At 51.6% G+C, this 20,068-nt stretch overlaps 1 protein-coding gene across 2 annotated transcripts in view; it reads right to left on the bottom strand.

The window, feature by feature from the left end:
* The window catches only part of CRMP1 (collapsin response mediator protein 1), a 78,247-nt gene that overhangs the window by 33,772 nt on the left and 24,407 nt on the right, over nucleotides 1-20,068 (bottom strand). For both annotated transcript variants that reach the window (XM_078446272.2, XM_078446273.2), the window contains exons 2-4: nucleotides 19,149-19,237; nucleotides 13,258-13,442; nucleotides 9,144-9,308 (exon numbers count right to left, since the gene is read on the bottom strand). In XM_078446272.2, the coding sequence (XP_078302398.1) occupies nucleotides 9,144-9,308; nucleotides 13,258-13,442; nucleotides 19,149-19,237 (439 nt within the window). The remainder of the gene's footprint in view (nucleotides 1-9,143; nucleotides 9,309-13,257; nucleotides 13,443-19,148; nucleotides 19,238-20,068) is intronic.

Below are 20,068 nucleotides of genomic sequence, written 5' to 3'. Positions count from 1 at the left end.
ATTGTGGAGTCTGCCAGCCCCTGAACTTGGGCACCACTCCCAAGGAGAAGGATTGGCTTGGATGAAGGAATGTTCTCTACCCCCAGAAAAGGTCTTCCCAGCAATGTGTCTGGCTGGATTCCAGTCCTGTGGAGTTATGACCATGTGCCACTCATCTTGTCTCTTTTCAAATGGACTGTTTATCGTGGTTGTCCTGTCTGTGCCCCACCATCGGATGTGAGATGTACAGGGAGGGGAGGCACAGAACTTACCTCTTAGGCTCACAGGTCTTTGGATCAAGAGAAGCCGTACCCAAGGAACCTCATCCACATCCTACATACATGCTCATAATGAGATACTAGACTCTGAACCTGATGCCATAACTGGAGGGAAATTTTGAGATGGCTGGATGGAGTTGAGAGTATTTTGAACGAATGAAGGAGAACTGCACTAATTATGGCCAGATGAGACACAACTTAGATTAAAATGGCCACGAATTGTTCCAAGTTCATCTCATCAGTGGAGTAGTCTTTTTTTCCCATCCCTTGAATCTGGGATACTCTTGTGACTCAACTTGACCAACAGGATGCAATGGACATGATATTGTGTGAGTTCTAAGCTTAATCCTCAGGAAGGCTTCCAGCTTCTACGTTCACCTGTTGGAACACTGCCACCAAGTGAAGAGGTCCCAGAGAGCCCATGAGAGGACAAGGGATCATGTGTGGAGCATTCCCCCACCCCCTTTCCCACAGCCATTCCAGCTGAGGCCCAAATGTCTGAATGAGCCCAGACAGGATCAGTAGAGAAACTGTTCAACTGAGCGCAGCTCTGGTGGTCAACCAACAGAATCAGAAGGTAATTAATGATTGTTGTTTTAAGTCTTAGGTTTGGAATGGTTTGTTACACAGCAAAAGCTAGCTGATACACAGGGCAATGTGACAAAGAGACAATGGAAGTGCTCGCAGAAAGATCCAGGAGGTTCATACCAATAGTGGATGACCCCATTGCCTGTGCACTGCTGTTCTTAGAAAATAACCAAGTGATACAGGCTAAACACCTGACCTAAGTGACACAGCCTAGCACCTAGCCAATATGAGTTCCTCTCTTCTTTACTGGGCTCGATTTTTTTCCTCTTCTTTTCAATGGTTTCTGCATTAAAGTTTCTATTTTGAGACTGAAATGCTGCTGACATCCAACAAAACCAGTAAGTGCTATTAATAGGGGTCTGTGGCTTAGAAAACACAGGCAGGACTTCCCTGTCAGTGGTTTATAAAAAATTCCATCCCAAGGGAAGCCATTCTCCCTTGCCAAGTCTACACAACATGCTGGCACCACCGTTTTCTAGAATAACTTCTTGTATTTTGAGATTTCTAAAATAAGCCATAAGTTGCTTGATCTAAAGACGGATTCAAGTGCTGAACCACGACTTTCATATCCCACGGGCTGAGCCTGTCCTTGGGAGACGCACGGTGAACCTGTTCTTTTGGCAGCCTGAATAGAGTGAAAAAAGCAATTGGCAAGAAGGAGGGCAGGGGCTGGGCAGCAGCCGTGAGGAGTTGCACCTGTGCCCCGGACAAGGGCTCCCAGCAAAGGGAGCACCCAAGGGGGCTAACTCCAGCCTGAGCCCCAGCTGCCAAGCCTGTGCCTTGAGACAAGGGCACGTTCTCCCAGTGGACCACCCCAAGAGGATGCCAAAGACACCAGAAGCGCCAGCAGAGCTCTGTCAGAGACAACAGAGTCCAAGCGCTAGCTGCTGTGTGACACTCGGGAGGCGACTACGCCTCTCTGAGCTCAGGTTCCATTTCTAAAACCAGGCAGACTGAACTGCAGGAGCTCTAAATTGATCTCCCATCCTGAAAATTTCCTGTGCTTGATTCTGCAGTCCAGTGATGATGACCCTCGAGATTCCTGAGCAAGCCCTCTGACTTAGAGAGCAAGGTGCTAAAATGCTGTAGGAAAGGACGCCAGGCTTGTTCCTCCCTCCCTCCCTTCCCTCCCTCCCTCTCCTCCTCCCCTAACTCATCCATTCATGCAGTAAGTACGGACTGAGAACTTACTCTATGCAGGTGTGTGCTAAACACTTGGGGTACAGAAGTTCGCCAGAGCGTCTCTCAGGAACTCTGCCAGCTCCCCAATATTTGCTGCCCCTCTCCGATGTGCAGGCACCTGAGGAAAAGCCCTTCGGAGCCATGTGAGCACCTTGGAACTTATCCTGGGGACACTGTGGAGCCACTGCGGGCATCCACACTAATTACTTTTTTCAATCCCACTTGTATGGCTGGGGGAAGAATGCACTGGAGGGGTAGGACTGGGGACAGAGACCGAGGAGGAATATCTGGAGGAGACACAGTGAGCCCGGCATCAGGGAAGGGACCGGGGGTGGAGACCCACAGTCAGATCTGAGGTACTGCACAGGCAAAGCCGTGGATCCAGTGACGGATGGGGAAGGAAGAGCGAAGGGCACATCGGGAATGATCGTTGGCAGGGGTCTCCAGGTTTCTGCCTTGAGTGAATGGCTGGACAGGGGTGCCCCTTGTGAGGCCCCGACTGACAGGCAGTAGGGTTCACTGGAACCCCTGATGGGTTTGGGAGAACCTGGTAAGTCGAGCCCCATGTGGGCGTCTAGAGAGCTCTGTTCTGTGTGAGTCTGGGCCAGGGTCGCGGCAGATGGGTGACCCTGGCCATAAGACACTAGGGAAGCTGAGGGGCCCCTCAGGCAGGGGGGCCTGGACTGGAGCCCTGAGGTCACCACCATTCACTGAGCACCTTGGGAAGGAGAAGGAAGACCAGGCGGGGCTGGGCAGGGCTTAGAGAGGATCCCACCTGTGTTTTGATGGGGCTGCAGGTGCACAGAGGAGGCGGGAGGGCTTCAGCCAAGGCCCCTGAAGGTGCTGCTTGCCTTGGGGATAAGAAGGAATCTGTGCACTTAGGAGCCCTGATAGCGATATCCTTCATAACCTGTCCACCCAATCTCAGACACAGGACTGGCCAACAGGAAGGAAAAAGCAAGAATAATTGCCCCTGGCAGGGACCGGCTTCTACAGAGGACCTGGGAATTCTTGTTTCCCTCCAGGCCCTTTGGTCCTAGCAACGCCTACAGCCTGTCTGTGGTTAACCCTCTGGGCCCCAAAGGAGGGCATCTTCACTGGCTCACCCATCCTCGAGCAGAGGGTTCCAGTCCTGGGTCTCCTTCAGGGGATGTGAGGTGCAGCCTGTGACCTGTCTGAGGGCCCACGGGTCTTAGGGGGCTGATGGTCCTTTGGGTCATTCCTAAAACCCTGACACAGGGTGGACGCAGGGCAGGCCCTGGGCAGTCATCCAGCCAGTGGCCCCAACCCTGCTTTGCATCAGAATACCTGAGCTTTGCAAACCCTCCCTCTGGGAATTCAGGTTCAGCGGGAACTGGGGCCGGGCTCCAGCAGCCCAGGAGAAGAACTGGTGATTTAATCCAAGTGCCTCCTGCTCCCGATGAGACAACCGAGCAGGAGGCCACTGTGTGCCAGCCTTGGCCTGGGAACAGAGATGAGAAAAACCAACCTCTTCCTGAGTCATCACGGTCCAGAGGGCAGTGAGAGCCCTGAGCCCCACAGCCTTGCTGGAGAAGCCCCCTCTGGGGCTGTGGGGGCTCCAAGGGGACTCCATCCTGGAGTGCAGAGCAAGCAGGAAAGGCTTCTAGGAGGTGTGGGTGCTTGAGCCCCTCCAGGAAGATGAGTGTTCACCACCGAACACTGGTGTGGGACCTCCCTGCATGCCTCAGTTGCACCAAGATTAGGCAGCCCAGGGGGCCACCAAATGATGAATGAGGCTGAAGGCCCCCGGGGCATTGAGTAAGCATCAAGGATCCTGCCTGAGGGACCACAGTGCCCCAGGTTCCCAGGGAACAAGGAGATGGGTGGTGGGGGTAAAGCCCCAGAGACAACATGCTACTTCTTGCCCAAAGCCCTTCCACTGAGGTCACTGCCTCTGTGGGTGGCTGCACAGACGCCAGCCCTTGTCACTGCATCCACTGCTCTGGCAGAGCCTTCCAAGTGTGGACACGGGCCCCTGGCTCTGGCAGCGCTTCCTCCTCCTTCACTAGGGCAGACTGGGGTAGGATCTCTCTCCACAGAGAGCACCCCTTTTATTTCTCCCCATGGGGACCATCAAGAGACATGCCGGGTTCGATGCCTGATGCCTGGCTTCCGGGTGGACTGAGGAGCTCACCATCCATGGTACCTCAAGCAAAGCAATCCCTACCATGCACTGCCTACCTCTGAGGTTGCTACGACAACCAAGACCTCCATCAGGGTAGAGAATTAACACCGAGCTCAGGTTGTGGTGCCAGGTACCAGGGCCCTGGATGAGGGGCCGCCGAGCAACCACAGAGAACTCCGCTGGGGGACTTGTCCAGCATCACGCAGCCAGGAGGCAGAAGGGCAGGATTTGAACCCGGGCGGCCCACCTGCTGGGACCGTCCCACACCTGCTGCTTCGTATAAGGCACGTGACACTTACAAGCCATTTCCACGGGCGCTCATGGGAGGGAGAGTCCTAATGCTGCCCAGTGTTAGAAAACGAAACAAAGTTAGCGACAGAGCCAGTGACCTGCCCACCTGCTGCAGGTGGCCCAGCTCGGTCCCGGAAACCACCGTCTCCACCGTCGTCTCCCACCCCAACACCAACAGCCCCGCACAGACACAGGGTGGAGAGCACCCAGTGTTCGCTTCCAGCTCCTCGCCCTGTAAAATATCTACACAGGTAAGCATGGGTATCTTCACAAACATGTTCTCCCAGAACATTGAAACACCAAACAATTGCAGATAGGCAGCAGCAGGTGCCGTCAGGAGCCCCAAGAGCCCTCTTCGGAATGAAGGACTTCTTCCCCGCTCCCCAGCCCCGGCTGCTGGGCGAGATGCTGGCAGATGGCCCTCAGCTGTCAGTCCTGTTTGTACCACCCTCCATGCACAGAGCAGCCTAGCTCAAGGTCATGCCCCATCGCAGAGGGGCCACACCCAATGCCGGGCTGGTGGGAGGTGTGAAGTCCCCATGCCCTTGGCGTCCTGGGGATCCATCTGAAGGGCGTCCAGGTCTCAGAGCTCCCTGCAGCCAATCCTGTTTCCTGGGCTTCACTCACAGGGGTGGATCCTGGATTCTCCCTGTGGGAGGCAAAATAACGGCCCCCCCAAAGACTGGACGTCCCCACCCTAATCCTCAGGAACTATGACTATGTTCCCTTCCCAACAAAGGGAATCTGCAGGTAAGATTAAATTAAGGACCTTGACATAAAAGATCATCCTCTATCACCTGAGTGGGCCCAGTATGATCACCAGGGTCCTTTTTAGTGAAAGAAGGAAGGGAGAGGTTGGAGTCAATGAGGGGGGAGGGAGGCAGTGGCTGGAAGGATGCAGGGCCAGGGGCCAAGGCACTTGGGCAGCCTGTAGGGGCTGGAAAAGGTAAGGAAGGGGCGCCTGGGTAGCTCAGTCGGTTGTGTCCAACTTCCGCTCAGGTCATGATGTTGCGGTTTGTGGGTTCGAGCCCCACATCGGGCTCTGTGCTGACAGCTCGGAGCCTGGAGCCTGCTTCGGATTCTGTGTCTCCCTCTCTCTCTGCCCCTCTCCTGCTCACATTCTCTCTCTCTCTCTCTCTCTCTCTCTCTGTCTCACAAATAAATAAACATTAAGAAATATTTTTCTAAAAAAGGGAAAGGAAGTGTTCTCCCCGGGGCTTCCAGAAGGATCCCACCCTGCCAGTACCTTGTCTTGAACCTTAAAGCCTACTTCAGACTTCCGGCCTCCAGAGGTGCCATCTGGGTTGTTTTAAACCACAGGTTGCTAGAGTTTGTTATAACAGCAACATGAAACTAATCCACACTCGCTTCCTACAGGCCATCCTCTGCCTCAGAGTCAGCTCCCTGCGAGCCCTGACAACACGATTTTTTAAAATTCTCCACTAGGGAGTAGATTAACCCAGTACCTCCATAAAATGGAATACTCTTAGGAGAAACGATGGAATGATGATAAAAGAAATAACTAATAATACAGAATCAAACCAGGGGCCAGCACTCCTCTAAGTACTTTATATATACCCTCTCGTTGGACTTTCAAAACAACCTCGTTGTTACCTCTATTCTCCAGACGGGGAAACTGAGGCACAGAGAGGTTGAAGGATTGGCCTAAGGTCACACAGCTGCTAAGCGGAGGGGCCTGGTTGTCCATGACATTTATTGAGGAAACAAGCATACTGCAGGGGCACCTGGGTGGCTCAGGTCTGACTCTTGATACTGGCTCAGGTCATGATCTCGTGGTTTGTGGATTCAAGCCCCTAGTCGGGCTCCATGCGGACAGTGCAGGGCCTGCTTGGGATTCTCTGTCTCTCTCTCTCTCTCAAATTAAATAAATAAAAACTTAAAAGGATGAAAAATAGTCTTTAAAAGAGCATACTGCAGGGGCGCCTGGGCGGCTCAGTCAGTTAAGCGTCCGACTTCAGCTCAGGTCATGATCTCATGGTTCACAGGTTCGAGCCCCACGTCGGGCTCTGTGCTGACAGCTCAGCCCTGCTCTCTCTCTCTCAAAAATAAATAAACATTTAAAAAAATTTTTAAAAAGCATCCTGCAGATTATGCATATTACAGTTCCACTTAAGTAAAAATTATGGCTATGTGAGCATGTACCTCACAAATATACAAATAGGAAAAATGCCTGGGAAGACAAACACCAAATTATCACTTTTTATGTTAGACACTTCCATACTGTTTCTCAATAAATGCGCATTAGTTCTTTTGTTTTCATTTATTTAATGTTTATTTATTTTCGAGACAGAGACAGAGCACAAGCAGGAGAAGGGCAGAGACAGAGGGAGACACAGAATCCGAAGCAGGCTCCAGGCTCCGAGCTGCCAGCACAGAGCCTGACGCGAGGCTCGAACCCACGAACTGTGAGATCACGACCTGAGCCGAAGTCGGACACCTAACCAACTGAGCCGCCCAGGCGCCCCTCCCTGTTTTGTTTTTTTAATGTTTATTTATTTCTGAGACAGAGAGAGACAGAGCATGAGCAGGGCAAGGCCAGAGAGAGAGGGAGACACAGAATCCGAAGCAGGCTCCGGGCTCTGAGCTGTCAGCCCAGAGCCCGACGCGGGGCTCGAACTCGCGAACCGTGAGATCATGACCTGAGCCGAAGTCGGACACTCAACCAACTGAGCCACCCAGGCACCCTACGTGCACTAGCTCTTAAACTTAAATCAATAAAAAAACATTACACAGTACGAGTTAGACGCTTAAAACCAGGAATGCACCGAAAAACCTCCACAAGCCATTTCCTTACAAGTGTCCGGTCAAGGGGAGAAAATTCTCTGCCCTCCTCCAGGACAATGCAATAAATACGACCCCACAAAGTCCCCTCCCTGACAGAGCTGTGGCATTCTCTTGTGACAGCTTTGTGATCTCAGTGTCCCCCCTGTCCCCTCTGCACATCCCCATAGGGTCAGGCTCTGCTAAAACTGATACGATGAGCCCCATGGGGAGAGCAGAAAATTGCTCAGGACTTAACACGAGGTGAGGAAGGCAAGGTACAGAATTGTAAATTCCCTGGGATTGCGACTGCCCAAAACAAGAGTGTGATTCACAGCCACCGCAAAGGAGGGATATCGCCTTCTTGATGTGGAGAACTCAGACACAGAAAACCCAAACTTGGAAGTAGGCAAAGAATACAGTCGCACATTCACAACGAGGATGCAAAATGTCTGACATAATTAATGAGAAAAGAACTGCAGCGTATGCTGGTAGACTGGATTTGCCTCATCAAATTTACAAGGATTTTGTAGAAGTAACGCCCCACGGTGCACACGTGCAAGGAGCCAGAGACACGGGGATCGTGGGCATGCAAGTGTGTGCATCCTCCAGGAAAGCAATTTGGCTGCGAGTGTCACAATGTTGAAAAATGTTAACACCTTGACCTTGTGATTCCACCTCTGGAAATCGAAGGAAGCGATTAGAAATGCAAACAAATGTTTGTAGACAAAGATGTTCACCGTAACACCATTTACAGTAAAGCAGACAGAAAACCTAAGTGCCCGATAAAAAGAAAATAAGCAAATTAACCATTACGTGCTACATTACAAGCCATTAAAAAGTTATTAATGAAAACTAATGATTACTCGTAAAATGTTAAGTGAAAGTAGAAGGATCTCGAATAACTGCCGTCGTGTAACTATATAAGGAGGAAATCGTCTAAATGGACAGGGAATGGAAAGCAATACTCCTTAACGTTAATGTAGGTGGTGGGGGTGGGGGGGTATGGCCAGAAGAAAAACATTTTTTCCTTCTCTTTATTTCCTGACTCTTTTGTATTGTGGAGAACATACTCTTATAATGAAAAAACACAGCATCTCTATCTTAAAAATTGAGAACACCCTCTAGGTCTCCTTGAAGCATCTCATTCATTTGAGGCTGCCTCTTCAGAGAGCATCCAGAACAGTCCCTCTCCGGACAGACCACTCCTGTCCTGGTTCATTCTGTTCTCTTGTTTTGCTTCGTGTATCTGCAGTTTGAGTCATCTCAACATGATGCACACTGTAGTGTCTACACTGTGCAGGGCCACCCGGTGTGAGTGAGTCCAAACAGAAGGGAAACGGCCTGGGATACAGAGTTGGATAGAGACGATCCCCCCACTCATAGAGCTCAGGGTGTAACAGATGAGCCAAAGAACCAGTGTCCCATAATCCAAGTACGACGGAGAGGGGAGAGCCAAAAAAGGGGAAACTGGAGAAGGTGTTAGTTGAGCTCGGGAAGCAGAGTGGAAGAAAGGGCCATCCTGGTAGGGTGTTCAGTGTGAGCACAGGTCCAGTGGTCAAGCAGGTTTCAGGGGACGGCATCCAGGATAACAAGCACCCCAGATACGTTTAGGCAGAGAAAGAGAAAGGGGACTAGATCAGCGAGGGCCCTGCGTGCCAGGGTAAGGAAATGAGGCTTGCTTCTGTGAACAGGGGGATACCTCCCAAGGGCTCGAAGGAGAAGAGGACAGACCCCTTATAGAGGATCCCGTTTTTGCATTGTGTATGCGACAGTGTGCAGCACATAGCTGGGCTCCCCGCAGACGCAGATAAAGGGATTTTTCACTTCACATAATCAGACCCGCCAAAGAACCAGCAATTCCAGAACTGCGCCCCCATTCTGAGACTTTAACTGACCTTTGTCCTGCACCAGCACCTCCAACTCCTCCCGCACGCCATCGTACCAGCTCGTGATGTCCACATGGAGGGAATAGTCGCAGCAGGATTTGGTGTCAGCTGCTTCGTGCCATTTCTCGAAGGAGGTCAGCAGGCTAGACCCAGGTTCAGGGACAACATGGTCAACTGTGAAAGAACGGTACTTGTCACATTCCAAGATGTTTAGGACCCAAGATGTCCCAATGGTAGGCTCTAATAGCCTCTTCACCCCATCACCACCATCACCATCATCACCACCACCGCCTTAATCATCACCCCCACTTCCATCACCAAGATCAACATCCTCATCATCACAACCCTCTTCATCATCATCGTCAACACTGCCGTCAATGTCACCATGACTACCATTACCATCAGCAGCGGCATGGTCACCACCATTGTCATTGTCACCTTCAGCAGCAGCAACAGTATCACAACTATTTGTTGAATGCTTACTATGCCTCAGATACTGCCACAAGGCCTAAAATTATCACATTTAATCCTCTCAACCACCCCACGAAGTGAATATTAGCATCTCCATTGCAGATGAAGAAACTGAGGCTCAAAGAGGGCAAGGAACTTGTCTAACATCACACAACTAGTTAAGTAGTAGGAAGATCCCCAGAGTCTCGTCTGCTGCAGTCTGGACCTTTCCCCTACTCCATGCTGCCATAGATGAAAAGTGAAAAAGACTTTAGAGACTAAAAGAATGTTAATTTCATCACCCTTTTTCAAATAAAATCTTAAATGTAAAGCAAATGAAAGAGGAGACGCCTAACTTTTAAGCCTCACTTGGCTTCGTATATCCCTCTAGCTACTGCCCTATCTCCCTAACATCCACCCTTTACAGCCAGACACCTATAAAGAGAGGTCCCTATTCTCCTCCCACTCACTCCTCCACCCATCTAAAGCACTGGCCTTTGCTAATTCAATCTCCATGTCTCTGGGTTTAATGGAAACATCCAATCCTGACTCCACTGGCCCTCTCAGGGCACAGTGAATCACTCCCTCCTCTTGGTTTCCATGACAACATGGCTTGCTGGCTTTTATTCTACTTCTGTGGCCATTTTTCCTCAGGCTCCTTGTAGAATTCTCTGCCTCTCCTTGGCCATTAAATGGTCGAATTCCTCATGGCTTGGTCCTGGAATGTTTCCTTCAATGTAGCTAATCATTAAAATGTACCACTCCAGCTTAGCTGCAGAACTCTGAAACCAGCTGTCTCCCCGACCTCTCCACCAGCAAAACTCGAAAGCTCCTCCAGATTCAAATGTCCCAAACCTTATGCAACATCGTTACCACTTGCAAATCTGGTCCCCCGCCACCTCCTTAGCTGTGCAGATACCACCTTAGTTCCATACCTAGGATCGAAGGGGTCATTCTTGACACTTCCTTTCTCTCAGATACCCCCACATCTGACCCATCACCAAGTGCTTAGATTTCCCTCCTACATATCCCTGGAGCTGTCCACCTCTATCCACTCCATGGCCACACCCCTAGTCCTAGCCACCCTCTTCTCTCAGTGAGCTACTGTGATCCCACTGGCCCAGCCACGTCTGATCTAGGCCACTCTATTATGGTCTCTTTAAAACCCAAAGCGGATCAGCAGATCACATCACTCTTTGCTTAAAATCCTTCAACAGCTGCTCATTGTCCATATGAAAAAGTCCAAAATTCTTACCTCAGCCATCGAGGCTCAGCACCACCCTCACCTTCCAGTCTTATCTCACAGGACTCTACCCCGAAGTCTCTGCATTCATGCCTCATGGGTCTCTTAAATGCAAACTGTGTTCTCCCATCACAGGGTGTTTGCACATGTCGTTCCCTCTTCCTGGGGCTCTGGTCCCCTCCACCTTCTTCACCCAGTTAATTCATACTCATCCTCCAGATCCCTGCATGAATGCCACTTCTTCAGGGAAGACTTCCTTGAATGCTTTGCCCCTCAGTTCAGAGTTCTGTGCACCTTTCTGTTGTGGCCCGAGTCACAGACTATAGACATGGATATATAGTCATATATGATTTGTAACCCCCCACGAGCCTGCAACCACTGGAGAACTAGCACCATGCCTGCTTTTTCCATCCTCTCCCTCAACACCTAGCACTGTGCCTGGCACAGAGCAACCCTCAATAAGGATCAGCTGAATGAAAAAATGGGGTGGGGACTCAGAACCTCGCTGCCCCTCACACTCCTCTTACTATGGTCCTCCTGGTGTTGTCACAGGTTCTTGGAGTTCCATAAAACACACTGTGAAAACCACCCTATTATAGATGGGGAGGAGGAGACCCAAAGAATGGGCCAGGGGCCTTCCCAAGAGTCTCAAAGCTCATGATGGGAAAAGAGCAAAGGGGGACTCTAGAGATCCTGACTCCTCATCTGGGTCTCTGTCCTCTACTCCACACAGGTCACCTGAGCCTGGAACTTCCATCTCCACCTCTCAGAACCATCCGAGCTCATATTTCCAAGTACTTATCATGTGCCATGCACTACGCTCAGTAACCTCGTGTATGTCTCCCAGCAACACTATGGGGGGGGGGGGCGGTGGGGAGGCTCCTATTATACAGCTCATCCTATAGGGCACCTGGGTGGCTCAGTCAGTTAGGCATCCGACTTTGGCTCAGGTCTTGATCTCGCTGCTCGTAGGTTCAAGCCCCACCCACGATGGCCAGCTCTAGCCCACAATGTACTTTCAAAGGGGTTTGTTGGAGGAAGAGAGATGGGCAGGGTTGTGGCCAGTTTGGGGATGAGCTGCCTGGATACAGAGAGCCTACCAGTTGAAAGAACACTGAAAATCAGCTAATGCTTGCTTAATTAAGATCATTTACTAAGGGGCGCCTGGGTAGCTCAGTAAGTTAAACTACTGGCTCTTGATTTCGGCTCGGGTCATGATCTCACAATTCGTGAGACTGAGCCCTATGTCAGTCTCTATGCTGACAGCATGGAGCCTGCTTGGGATTCTCTCTCTCTCTTTCTCTCCGTCCCTCCCCAACTCATGCTCACTTTCCGCCCCCCCCCAAAATAAATAAATATTTTTAAAAACCATTTATTAAAATGGAATCCAAGAAACAAAAGCTACTTAAAAAAATATAGGGGACTGAAAAGTGCAGTAGAGGAAGAATCTAGCCTCCAAAGAAACCACTGAGGTACATGGCATTATTTGTGCACAATTCTTCCTCCGCTCCCCACCTTCCCCATGGCTCATGGTGGGCAGAGTGCGATCCCAGTGACTTTGGGCTTGGCCATGTGACTTGCTTTGGCCAACAGAACTTCTGTGTGTAAGTGAAGACATAAGGTGGTAAGAGGAGTGACAAGTTCCTGCCAGACCTTTCTTGCACTTCTGCCATCTGCCAGGAGAAGGGCACAGTTGAGGTGGCCGTTGGTTCCAGGATGGGGGATCCATGGTGTCCCTGTCCCAACCCACAGCCTGAAGCAGGGACATGGTGTCCTTGTCCCAACCCACAGCCTGAAGCAGACCCACTCCAGTCCTCTCCCTGGGCCCTCAGATCCTTGACCAAGAAAAACAAGTGATGCTTGAAGTTTGGGACTGTTTGTTATGCAGCATTATCACAGCATTACAGCATCAATACTGACTAGTACAACCTGCTCCCCACTGTGTAATGTCCAGCAACTTATTTCATCTTTGTGAGCCTCTAGTTCTCCATCTTTCATAGTAACACCTACATGACTGGTTCCCAAACTTTAGCCATGTGCACACCAGGTTCAGGAACTTTTGGCTTTGTCTGCCTATAATCCATATCATTCTTCCCTTGATACTTTTCTTTAAATCAGTCCACAGTTCCTAGAAATTTAAACATTCATTTTAATCGCACAAGAAACAATAGTACCCACAATGTGCCAGTCATCTCATTTCGAATGCATTAAAATACTTTAAACTTTTAAATGTCTACTGCCTATAAAATTATCAGTGTATTACCAGCGGCACACATAATATATTGGCCTTTATGGAAGGGTTGTGGTGAGTTATATTAAATGGTCCCCTGAGCAAAGTGCCTGTATCTATATTGAGTGTTGTGGTGTTGCTGATGCTGCTGGTGACATAGAACAGAAGTCACATGTGCCCAAGGCAGGGGTGCAACTCACTGATCATGGTGGTCCCGCCTGCCAGTGCTGCCTTGGTCCCTTGGAAGAAGTCATCAGCAGTTGTCATCCCCTGGGAGGGCTTCTGCAGGTACGTGTTGACATCGATACCTCCGGGAATCACCATCCGCCCATTGGCCTCAATGGTCTTCACTCCACCAGGAACTATTAAGTTCTCTCCTATTTGTCTGGAAACAACAGAAACGGCCTTGGGTTCTTAAGAGAAAAACAAGATGGCAGTCAACTGTGTGGTGTCAGTTCCACTGGGTAAACATTTTTGAGCCAGGTCCTATGCAGGGGACTGGGTAGACAGAGAAAGCTCAGGCAGGGTTCCTGCCCTCGAGGGGCTCATGGCCTGAGGAAGGGGAGAGGCATGTGGGCAGGTGGTTACACTCCAGGACAGCAGAGGGGTGGAGGGTATAAGGTGGGCTGCTTTACCAGCCTGGGTATCTGGGGAGGCTTGTGGGGTTTGGTGTCAAAGGGTTCTCAGAACAGCCTGTCCCTCCAGAGTACTTCCCACTCTTTGTCAACCACTTCAGGGAAACAGAGGACAGTGACTGCAGGAGTAAAGTCCCCTTAGCTCTGCAAACTTTGACAGTGCTATGGGCTGAAGTGTGACCCTCCCAAAAGCTGGATGTTGAAGCCCTACCCAAGGACCTCAGAATGTAACTGTATTTGAAGACTGGGCCTTCACAAAGGCAATTAAGGTAAAATGAGGCCATTAGGGTGGGCCCTAACCCAACAGTGTCTTTGTAAGATTGGTTGGTGTCGTTGTAAGAAGACAAGATCAGGACATAGACCCGTACAGAGGATTGATCATGTGAGAACACGGGGAGAAGACAGCCGTCTACACGCCACGGAGAGAGGCCTCAAAGAAACCCACCTGCTGACATTCTGACCTCAGACTTCCAGCCTCCAGACCCATGAAAAAATAGATGTCTGCTGTTTAAACTGCCTAGTCTGGGGGGCTTTGTTATGGCACCTGTGGCTAGCTAATACAGACAAGCAACCAGGATTTTCATTTTCACTCTCAGGAGCACTGACCTCAGGGAAGCTGCTGGACTCCCCAGTACCCACAAGAAAAATCCACTAACAGGGTAAAACCTGCCTGGAGGGAATCACACTGGGGATGGCAGGGTTTCTCTGCACACGCTGACCATCACCTCTGTTCCCAAATGCACCAGGTGCCTGCAAACTCCCTCCAGAAAGAAGGAAAATTCCAAAGGCTGGAAGAAGAGAGAAGAGCCCAAGATATTCGAAGCCTTGCCCCTGTGGTGGCAGCTGTGTTTCACCTGCTGGAACCAGAGTCAGGAGACATGGGGGGCAGAGGGGAGGCTCAGCCAGCACCAGGACAGATACAACAGCCTCCAAGGTCAACGCCTGGTGAAGACCACTAGATCTGAACATGAGCAGTTTTTATTAAAAAAAAAAATACAGGGGTGCCTGGGTGGCTCAGTTGGTTGAGCATCCGACTTCGACTCAGGTCACGATCTCACGGTTGGTGGGTTCGAGCCCCGCGTCGGGCCCTGTGCTGACCGTTGAGAGCCTGGCGCCTGCTTTGGATTCTGTGGCTCCCTCTCTCTTTGCCCCTCCCCCACTCATTCTCTCTCTCTCTCTCTCTCTCTCTCTCTCCCTCAAAAATAAATAAACATTAAAAAAAAATTTTTTTTTAAATACAGTTGTTCTGAGCTCATCAGCTTAGGCAACAATATCCTAAGTCACGTGAAAACACCAGTAATGAAGATATAGGAAAGTGTCGCTCTGGTGACCACCATGCCAGGCCCCCAAAAAGAATCCACCCCCAGGTGGCAGGAACAGAATCCCCTGGCTCCCCTTGGACCCCTGGGCGGGAACGGTCCAGGCAAGTGGGGTGGGGGGGGGACAGAGGCCACAGGGCTCCCCTTGGGGGTCTTCCACAGAGTTGGGGCATCACACACTATCTGTCCCAAAGCTGAAAGTAGGTGTAGCGGGAGGACGGTGCCGGGGACCATCACCGCTACCACTCCCGCAGCCACGGCCACTGCTGCTCCCAACGCCAACCTCTTCCCCTCTGTAATTTCCATCTCAATGTGCAGACTCCTGCCTTGCCCGATCCTCCCGCTGTCCAGCTCCAAACACAGGGCTGTATGTCAGGGGTCCGGGAGGAGACACCCCCAAACCTTACATCAGGGGCAGGTCGCTGCTGAGCACTGGCCTTCTCTACACTTCAGGGATCATCTCATTTAACGCTCCAACAGGCTTCTAAAGAAGATGGGGTCACGTTCAAATGTTTCATGCTGGCAACGGCTTGGGCATGTCCCAGACTGGGCATGGGCCCTACAGGAGGGTATCCGTGGAGTCTGATCGGGTATGTGACTCAGTCACCATGCCACACTGCCAGCAAGTACTGCTGTTCGGGGTCCATCTTAAAGGCATGACAGTCGCCTCTCTTTACAGGAAGTGAAAGAAGAAAACAGAACTCAAGAGAGGCACGTGACATGTCTGAGGCCACACAGCAAGTCAGTGGTGGGTCTGGACTCAAGCCAGGTCCCCCCAAATCTCATATCTTGGCTCTGCCCACCAGCCTCAACTGCCTTCCTGCTTCCCTTAGATAGAAGCAGATTCTCCCCAAACCAGGATTGAACCAAATGGAGCCCTCAGTGCATTCGGAGGAAAAACCTAAAAGGTTCTCGATGGCAATGGGTGTGGAAAAGGGGCGAGGAGAAAGGAGGCTCTGAGAATGAGACAGACGCTCGACACCGCGCTCAGGAGTCTTGGGCGGCCGGCGTTTGAGTCACCGGCGCTGAGCAAACTAGACGGAACCTTCAATGAATCATAACAGATTCTGCACAAAGACAGATGAACAGCTGTCAGGAAAACTTGGTGAACGGCTGCCAAATAAAAGGGTTCTTGGGGTTCCATCAAAGTAAAGGGAAATAACTGAGCCTCCTCACGCCGGGTGGTGCCTGGGGTCAGTGCAGGTGGTTCTCCCAGGGTCTCAGCCCTCCCACACCTGCTTCCCAGCCAGCAGGGACCTGTGCCCCACATGACCATCCGGAGACTCGTCTGCTTAACGGCAGAAGGGGAGGGCCAGCAGAGTCAAATACAAAGGCGTTTCAGACTGAGAGGGGCCGACACATACCGAACTTGTGGAAACCCTGAACGACACGGTCCACCAAGGTCCGAAGACTCCAGGTGTTTGCATATGCAGCAAGCACTTCATAAATGCAGCTCAGCCAGTGAGCTCTTGTTCCATGCATACACCCTGGACTGCAAGGCTCCTGGGGGGTTAACTTCAAACCCCGTGAGGCTGGTGGGAAGGTGGTCCCGCAACAGTTGTCAGCATCCTTTACCCCTCACGCCCCAGAAGCCCCCAGCCCCCACAAACCAGGGTCTGCCCTGGAATGGCTGTCTCCTTATCTAAGCAGGGGGGTGACCTAGGAACCTCACTACCCACCCCCCTACCACGTGTGCCTTTCTCCCTCTGGTTCCAGGCTGTACTGCGGCCGAGACCAAGGTCCTGCACTGACGGGCCAGGGTTCTTCCAGCCAATGCTCCTGGTACCTGTCTGTCCCCAGCACTGTGCCAGGCCCCGGGGAGGGGGGAGGCCCTAAGGTGAGGTCCCTACGTCAGAGCCGCGTGCAGCATGAGGAGCGTGGGACTGGCACACAGGCTGGCCAGCAGGAGAATGCTTCCGACACGGGGGTCAGGGAAGGCTTCCTGGAGGAGGAGCCACACAACCAGGACCCAAGGACAAACAGGGGTTGGGGAACGGGGGGAGAAAAGGAGAATGAGGGAAGGGGCAAGGTGTTCCAGGCAGAGGATTTATGGGTGCGAGGTTCCAGGCGAGGGCTGCTGGGCTCGCTCTGGGGGTACCATGATTTCAGTGTGGCTGGGAAGAGCTGAGAGGAGAGAATCACCTGGAAAAACAGGGGCTTGGGCTGGACTTGAAATGCTTGGAGTCTGGGGCTGGAGTTGGGGTTGGCAGAAAGGGGCAGAGTAGGGCTTCTCCTGACCCTCTTCCTCTGCCCTCCTCCTTCTCCACTTCCTCCTCCTCCTCCCCCCCCCTTCCTCCTCTTTGTCCTCCTTCTCTTCCCCTTCCTCCTTCTCCCCTTCCTCCTTCTCCTCCTCCTCCTCCCCTTCTTCCCCCTCATCCTCCTCCCCTTCCTCCTCCTCTTCCCCTTCTTCCTCCCCTTCCCTTCCTCCTCCTCCTCCCTTTCCTCCTCTCCCTCCCCTTCCTCCTCTTTCTCCTCCTCCTCTTCCCCTTCCTCCTGCTCCTCTTCCTCCTCCCTCCTCCCCTTCCTCTTCCTCCCCTTCCTCCTCCTCCTCCCCTTCCTCCTCTTCCTCCTCCTCCTCTTCCCCTTCCTCTTCCTTCTCCTCCTCTTCCTCCCCTTGCTCCTCCTCCTCCTCCCCTTCTTCCTCCTCCTCCCCCTTCCCTTCCTCCTCTTTCTCCTCCTCTTCTTCCCCTTCCTCCTCCTCCTCCTCTTCCTCCTCCCCCTCCTCCCCTTCCTCTTCCTCCCCTTCCTCCTCCTCCTCCTCCCCTTCCTCCTCTTTCTCCTCCTCCTCTTCCCCTTCCTCTTCCTTCTCCCCTTCCTCCTCCTCCTCCTCCTCCTCTTCATCAAAGCCTACATGGGCACCAGACAGTCCTGACCTTCATCTCACGCATGTTCCCCTCTGCCCTTCTTTGCTGTGCCAGCAGCCAGAGCTAGATACTGAGAGTTTCCAGCTCCTACTCTCCCAGACTCCAGGGGAAGATGCTGAGCGAATCCAGGGCGTTTGTCATGCAAAAAAAAAAAAAAAAAAAAGAGCTGAACCTCTCCATTACGAGCTGGTGAAATGTGGAGGCCACATCCAAACCACTATCTGTGGACTGTGCTCCCCCAAACTTGTATGTTGAAGCCCTGACCCCCCAGCATCTGAGAATGTGACTGTATTTGGAGAGGGGGCCTTTAAAGAAGTGAGTAAATTAGAATGAGGCATTAGGGAGGGGCCCTGACCCCCCAATAGGACTGATGCCCTTGTAAGAAGAGGAAGACAAGAGACATCAGGAGTGCATGCACAGGGAGGGACGACCACGGGAAGACAGCCAGAAGACGGCCATCCGCAAGCCAAGGAGCGAGATCTCAGAAGGAACCATCCCTGACGGCACCTTGACCCAGGACTGGCAGCCTCCAGATCTGTGACAAGTGAATTCCTATTGTTGAAGCCGCCCAGCCGCAGGTTCTCCATTACAGCGAACGAGCACACTGGGATGTCACAGCTGGAGAGGACGCCGATAGGGAGAAAGTGGAAGAGACTTCAGTCCCGATGGATGTCTTTTATTTAAGTACCACGGCCCTGTCCTAACATTCTTCCCTTCTCCCCTGCCCCCCTTCAACCCAATCCAGAAATTCTGGGCAGGTGGAAGAAAGAGCTGTGGGTTCAGTCCTATGTACCAGGTTGACACCTGTGCCTTGTCCCTAACGGACACTGCAGTGTGGGGCAGCTGTTTTGCCTGACTAGCCCACCACTTCCTGCAATAGGACAGGAGGCCAGCAGGTGCACATCACAGCTCCCTGTGCATCTGGGGGCCTACAGAAGGCTCACACGGCAGGGGCACTCAATAACTGCTAGTCCCCTCCCCACCACTAGTTTGGAGCTCCTCCCTCCTCGAATCTCTCCCTCCCTGACATTCACAGGACATAGCACAGTCATTTGGGGACAGAATGCCAGCTGTCTGTATCCCCTAAGGGCCAGGCAGCCCGGGGAGACTGGCTTCTTCAAAGGCGTGTTTTGGGGGCACCTGCCCGGCTCATTCAGTGGGGCGTGTGACTCTTGATTTCAAGGTTGTAAGCTCGAGACCCACGCTGGGTGTAGAGATTACTTAAAAAATAAAATCCTTTTCTTTTTTTAAAAAAGGTTTTTGGTCAACCCACTTTATCAGTCCATCTTCCAGGTAGACGTCAGCATAGAAGGACTGGTCATCATTGATGATTCGTCCACCTTTGATGAGGAGTCGGTCGCTCTGAAAAGCCAAGCAAAGTGTTCAGTGTTACTAGGGAAAAGCCAAGACGTTTTTTGAACTTTTAATATAAAATTATCCAAATATTTTCAAAAGTAAAGAAACGCCATAAAAAAGCCCCCTCACGTCCATCACCCGGACTCAAAACCTTCCACACTTCGCCATTCACGTTCCACCTATTCTGTGCCCCCACCGACACTTCTGTTTTGTTTTTGCTGTGGTATTTTCCGATAAAATCCCAAACACTGTATCACGTCACCTGTAAATACTTCAGTGTGTATCTCTGACCATGAAGGAGTTAAAAAAAATTTTTTTTAAGTTTATTTATTTATTTTGAGAGAGACAGAGACAGCATGAGTGGGGGAAGGACAAAGAGAGAGGGAGAGAGGGAGAGGGAGAGAGCGAGAGAGGGAGAGAGAGAGAGAGAGGGAAGGAGAGGGAGAGAGGGAGAGGGAGAGAGGGAGAGGGAGAGAGGGAGAGAGGGGGAGAGGGGGAGAGGGAGAGAGGGAGAGAGGGAGAGAGGGAGAGAGGGAGAGAGGGAGAGAGGGAGAGAGGGAGAGAGGGAGAGAGGGAGAGAGGGAGAGAGAGAGAGGGAGAGAGAATCCCAAGCAGGCTCAGCGCTGCCAGCACAGAACCCGACATGGGACAGGAACTCATGACACTGTGATATCATGACCTGAGCTGAAACCAAGGCTCGGACACTTAACCAACCGAGCCACCCGGGCTCCCCAAGAAGTTTTGAAATAAACATAACCACAAACCGTCATCTCAGAGGACCCAACTGACATGAATTCCTTTGTATCGGTTAATGGACCATGCTCAATTTTGCTTGGC

The sequence above is a fragment of the Panthera onca genome, chromosome B1 (assembly GCF_046562875.1).
Source record: "Panthera onca isolate mPanOnc1 chromosome B1, mPanOnc1 haplotype 2, whole genome shotgun sequence".
Taxonomy (NCBI): domain Eukaryota; kingdom Metazoa; phylum Chordata; class Mammalia; order Carnivora; family Felidae; genus Panthera; species Panthera onca.
This window is presented reverse-complemented; position numbering and strand designations above follow the sequence as displayed.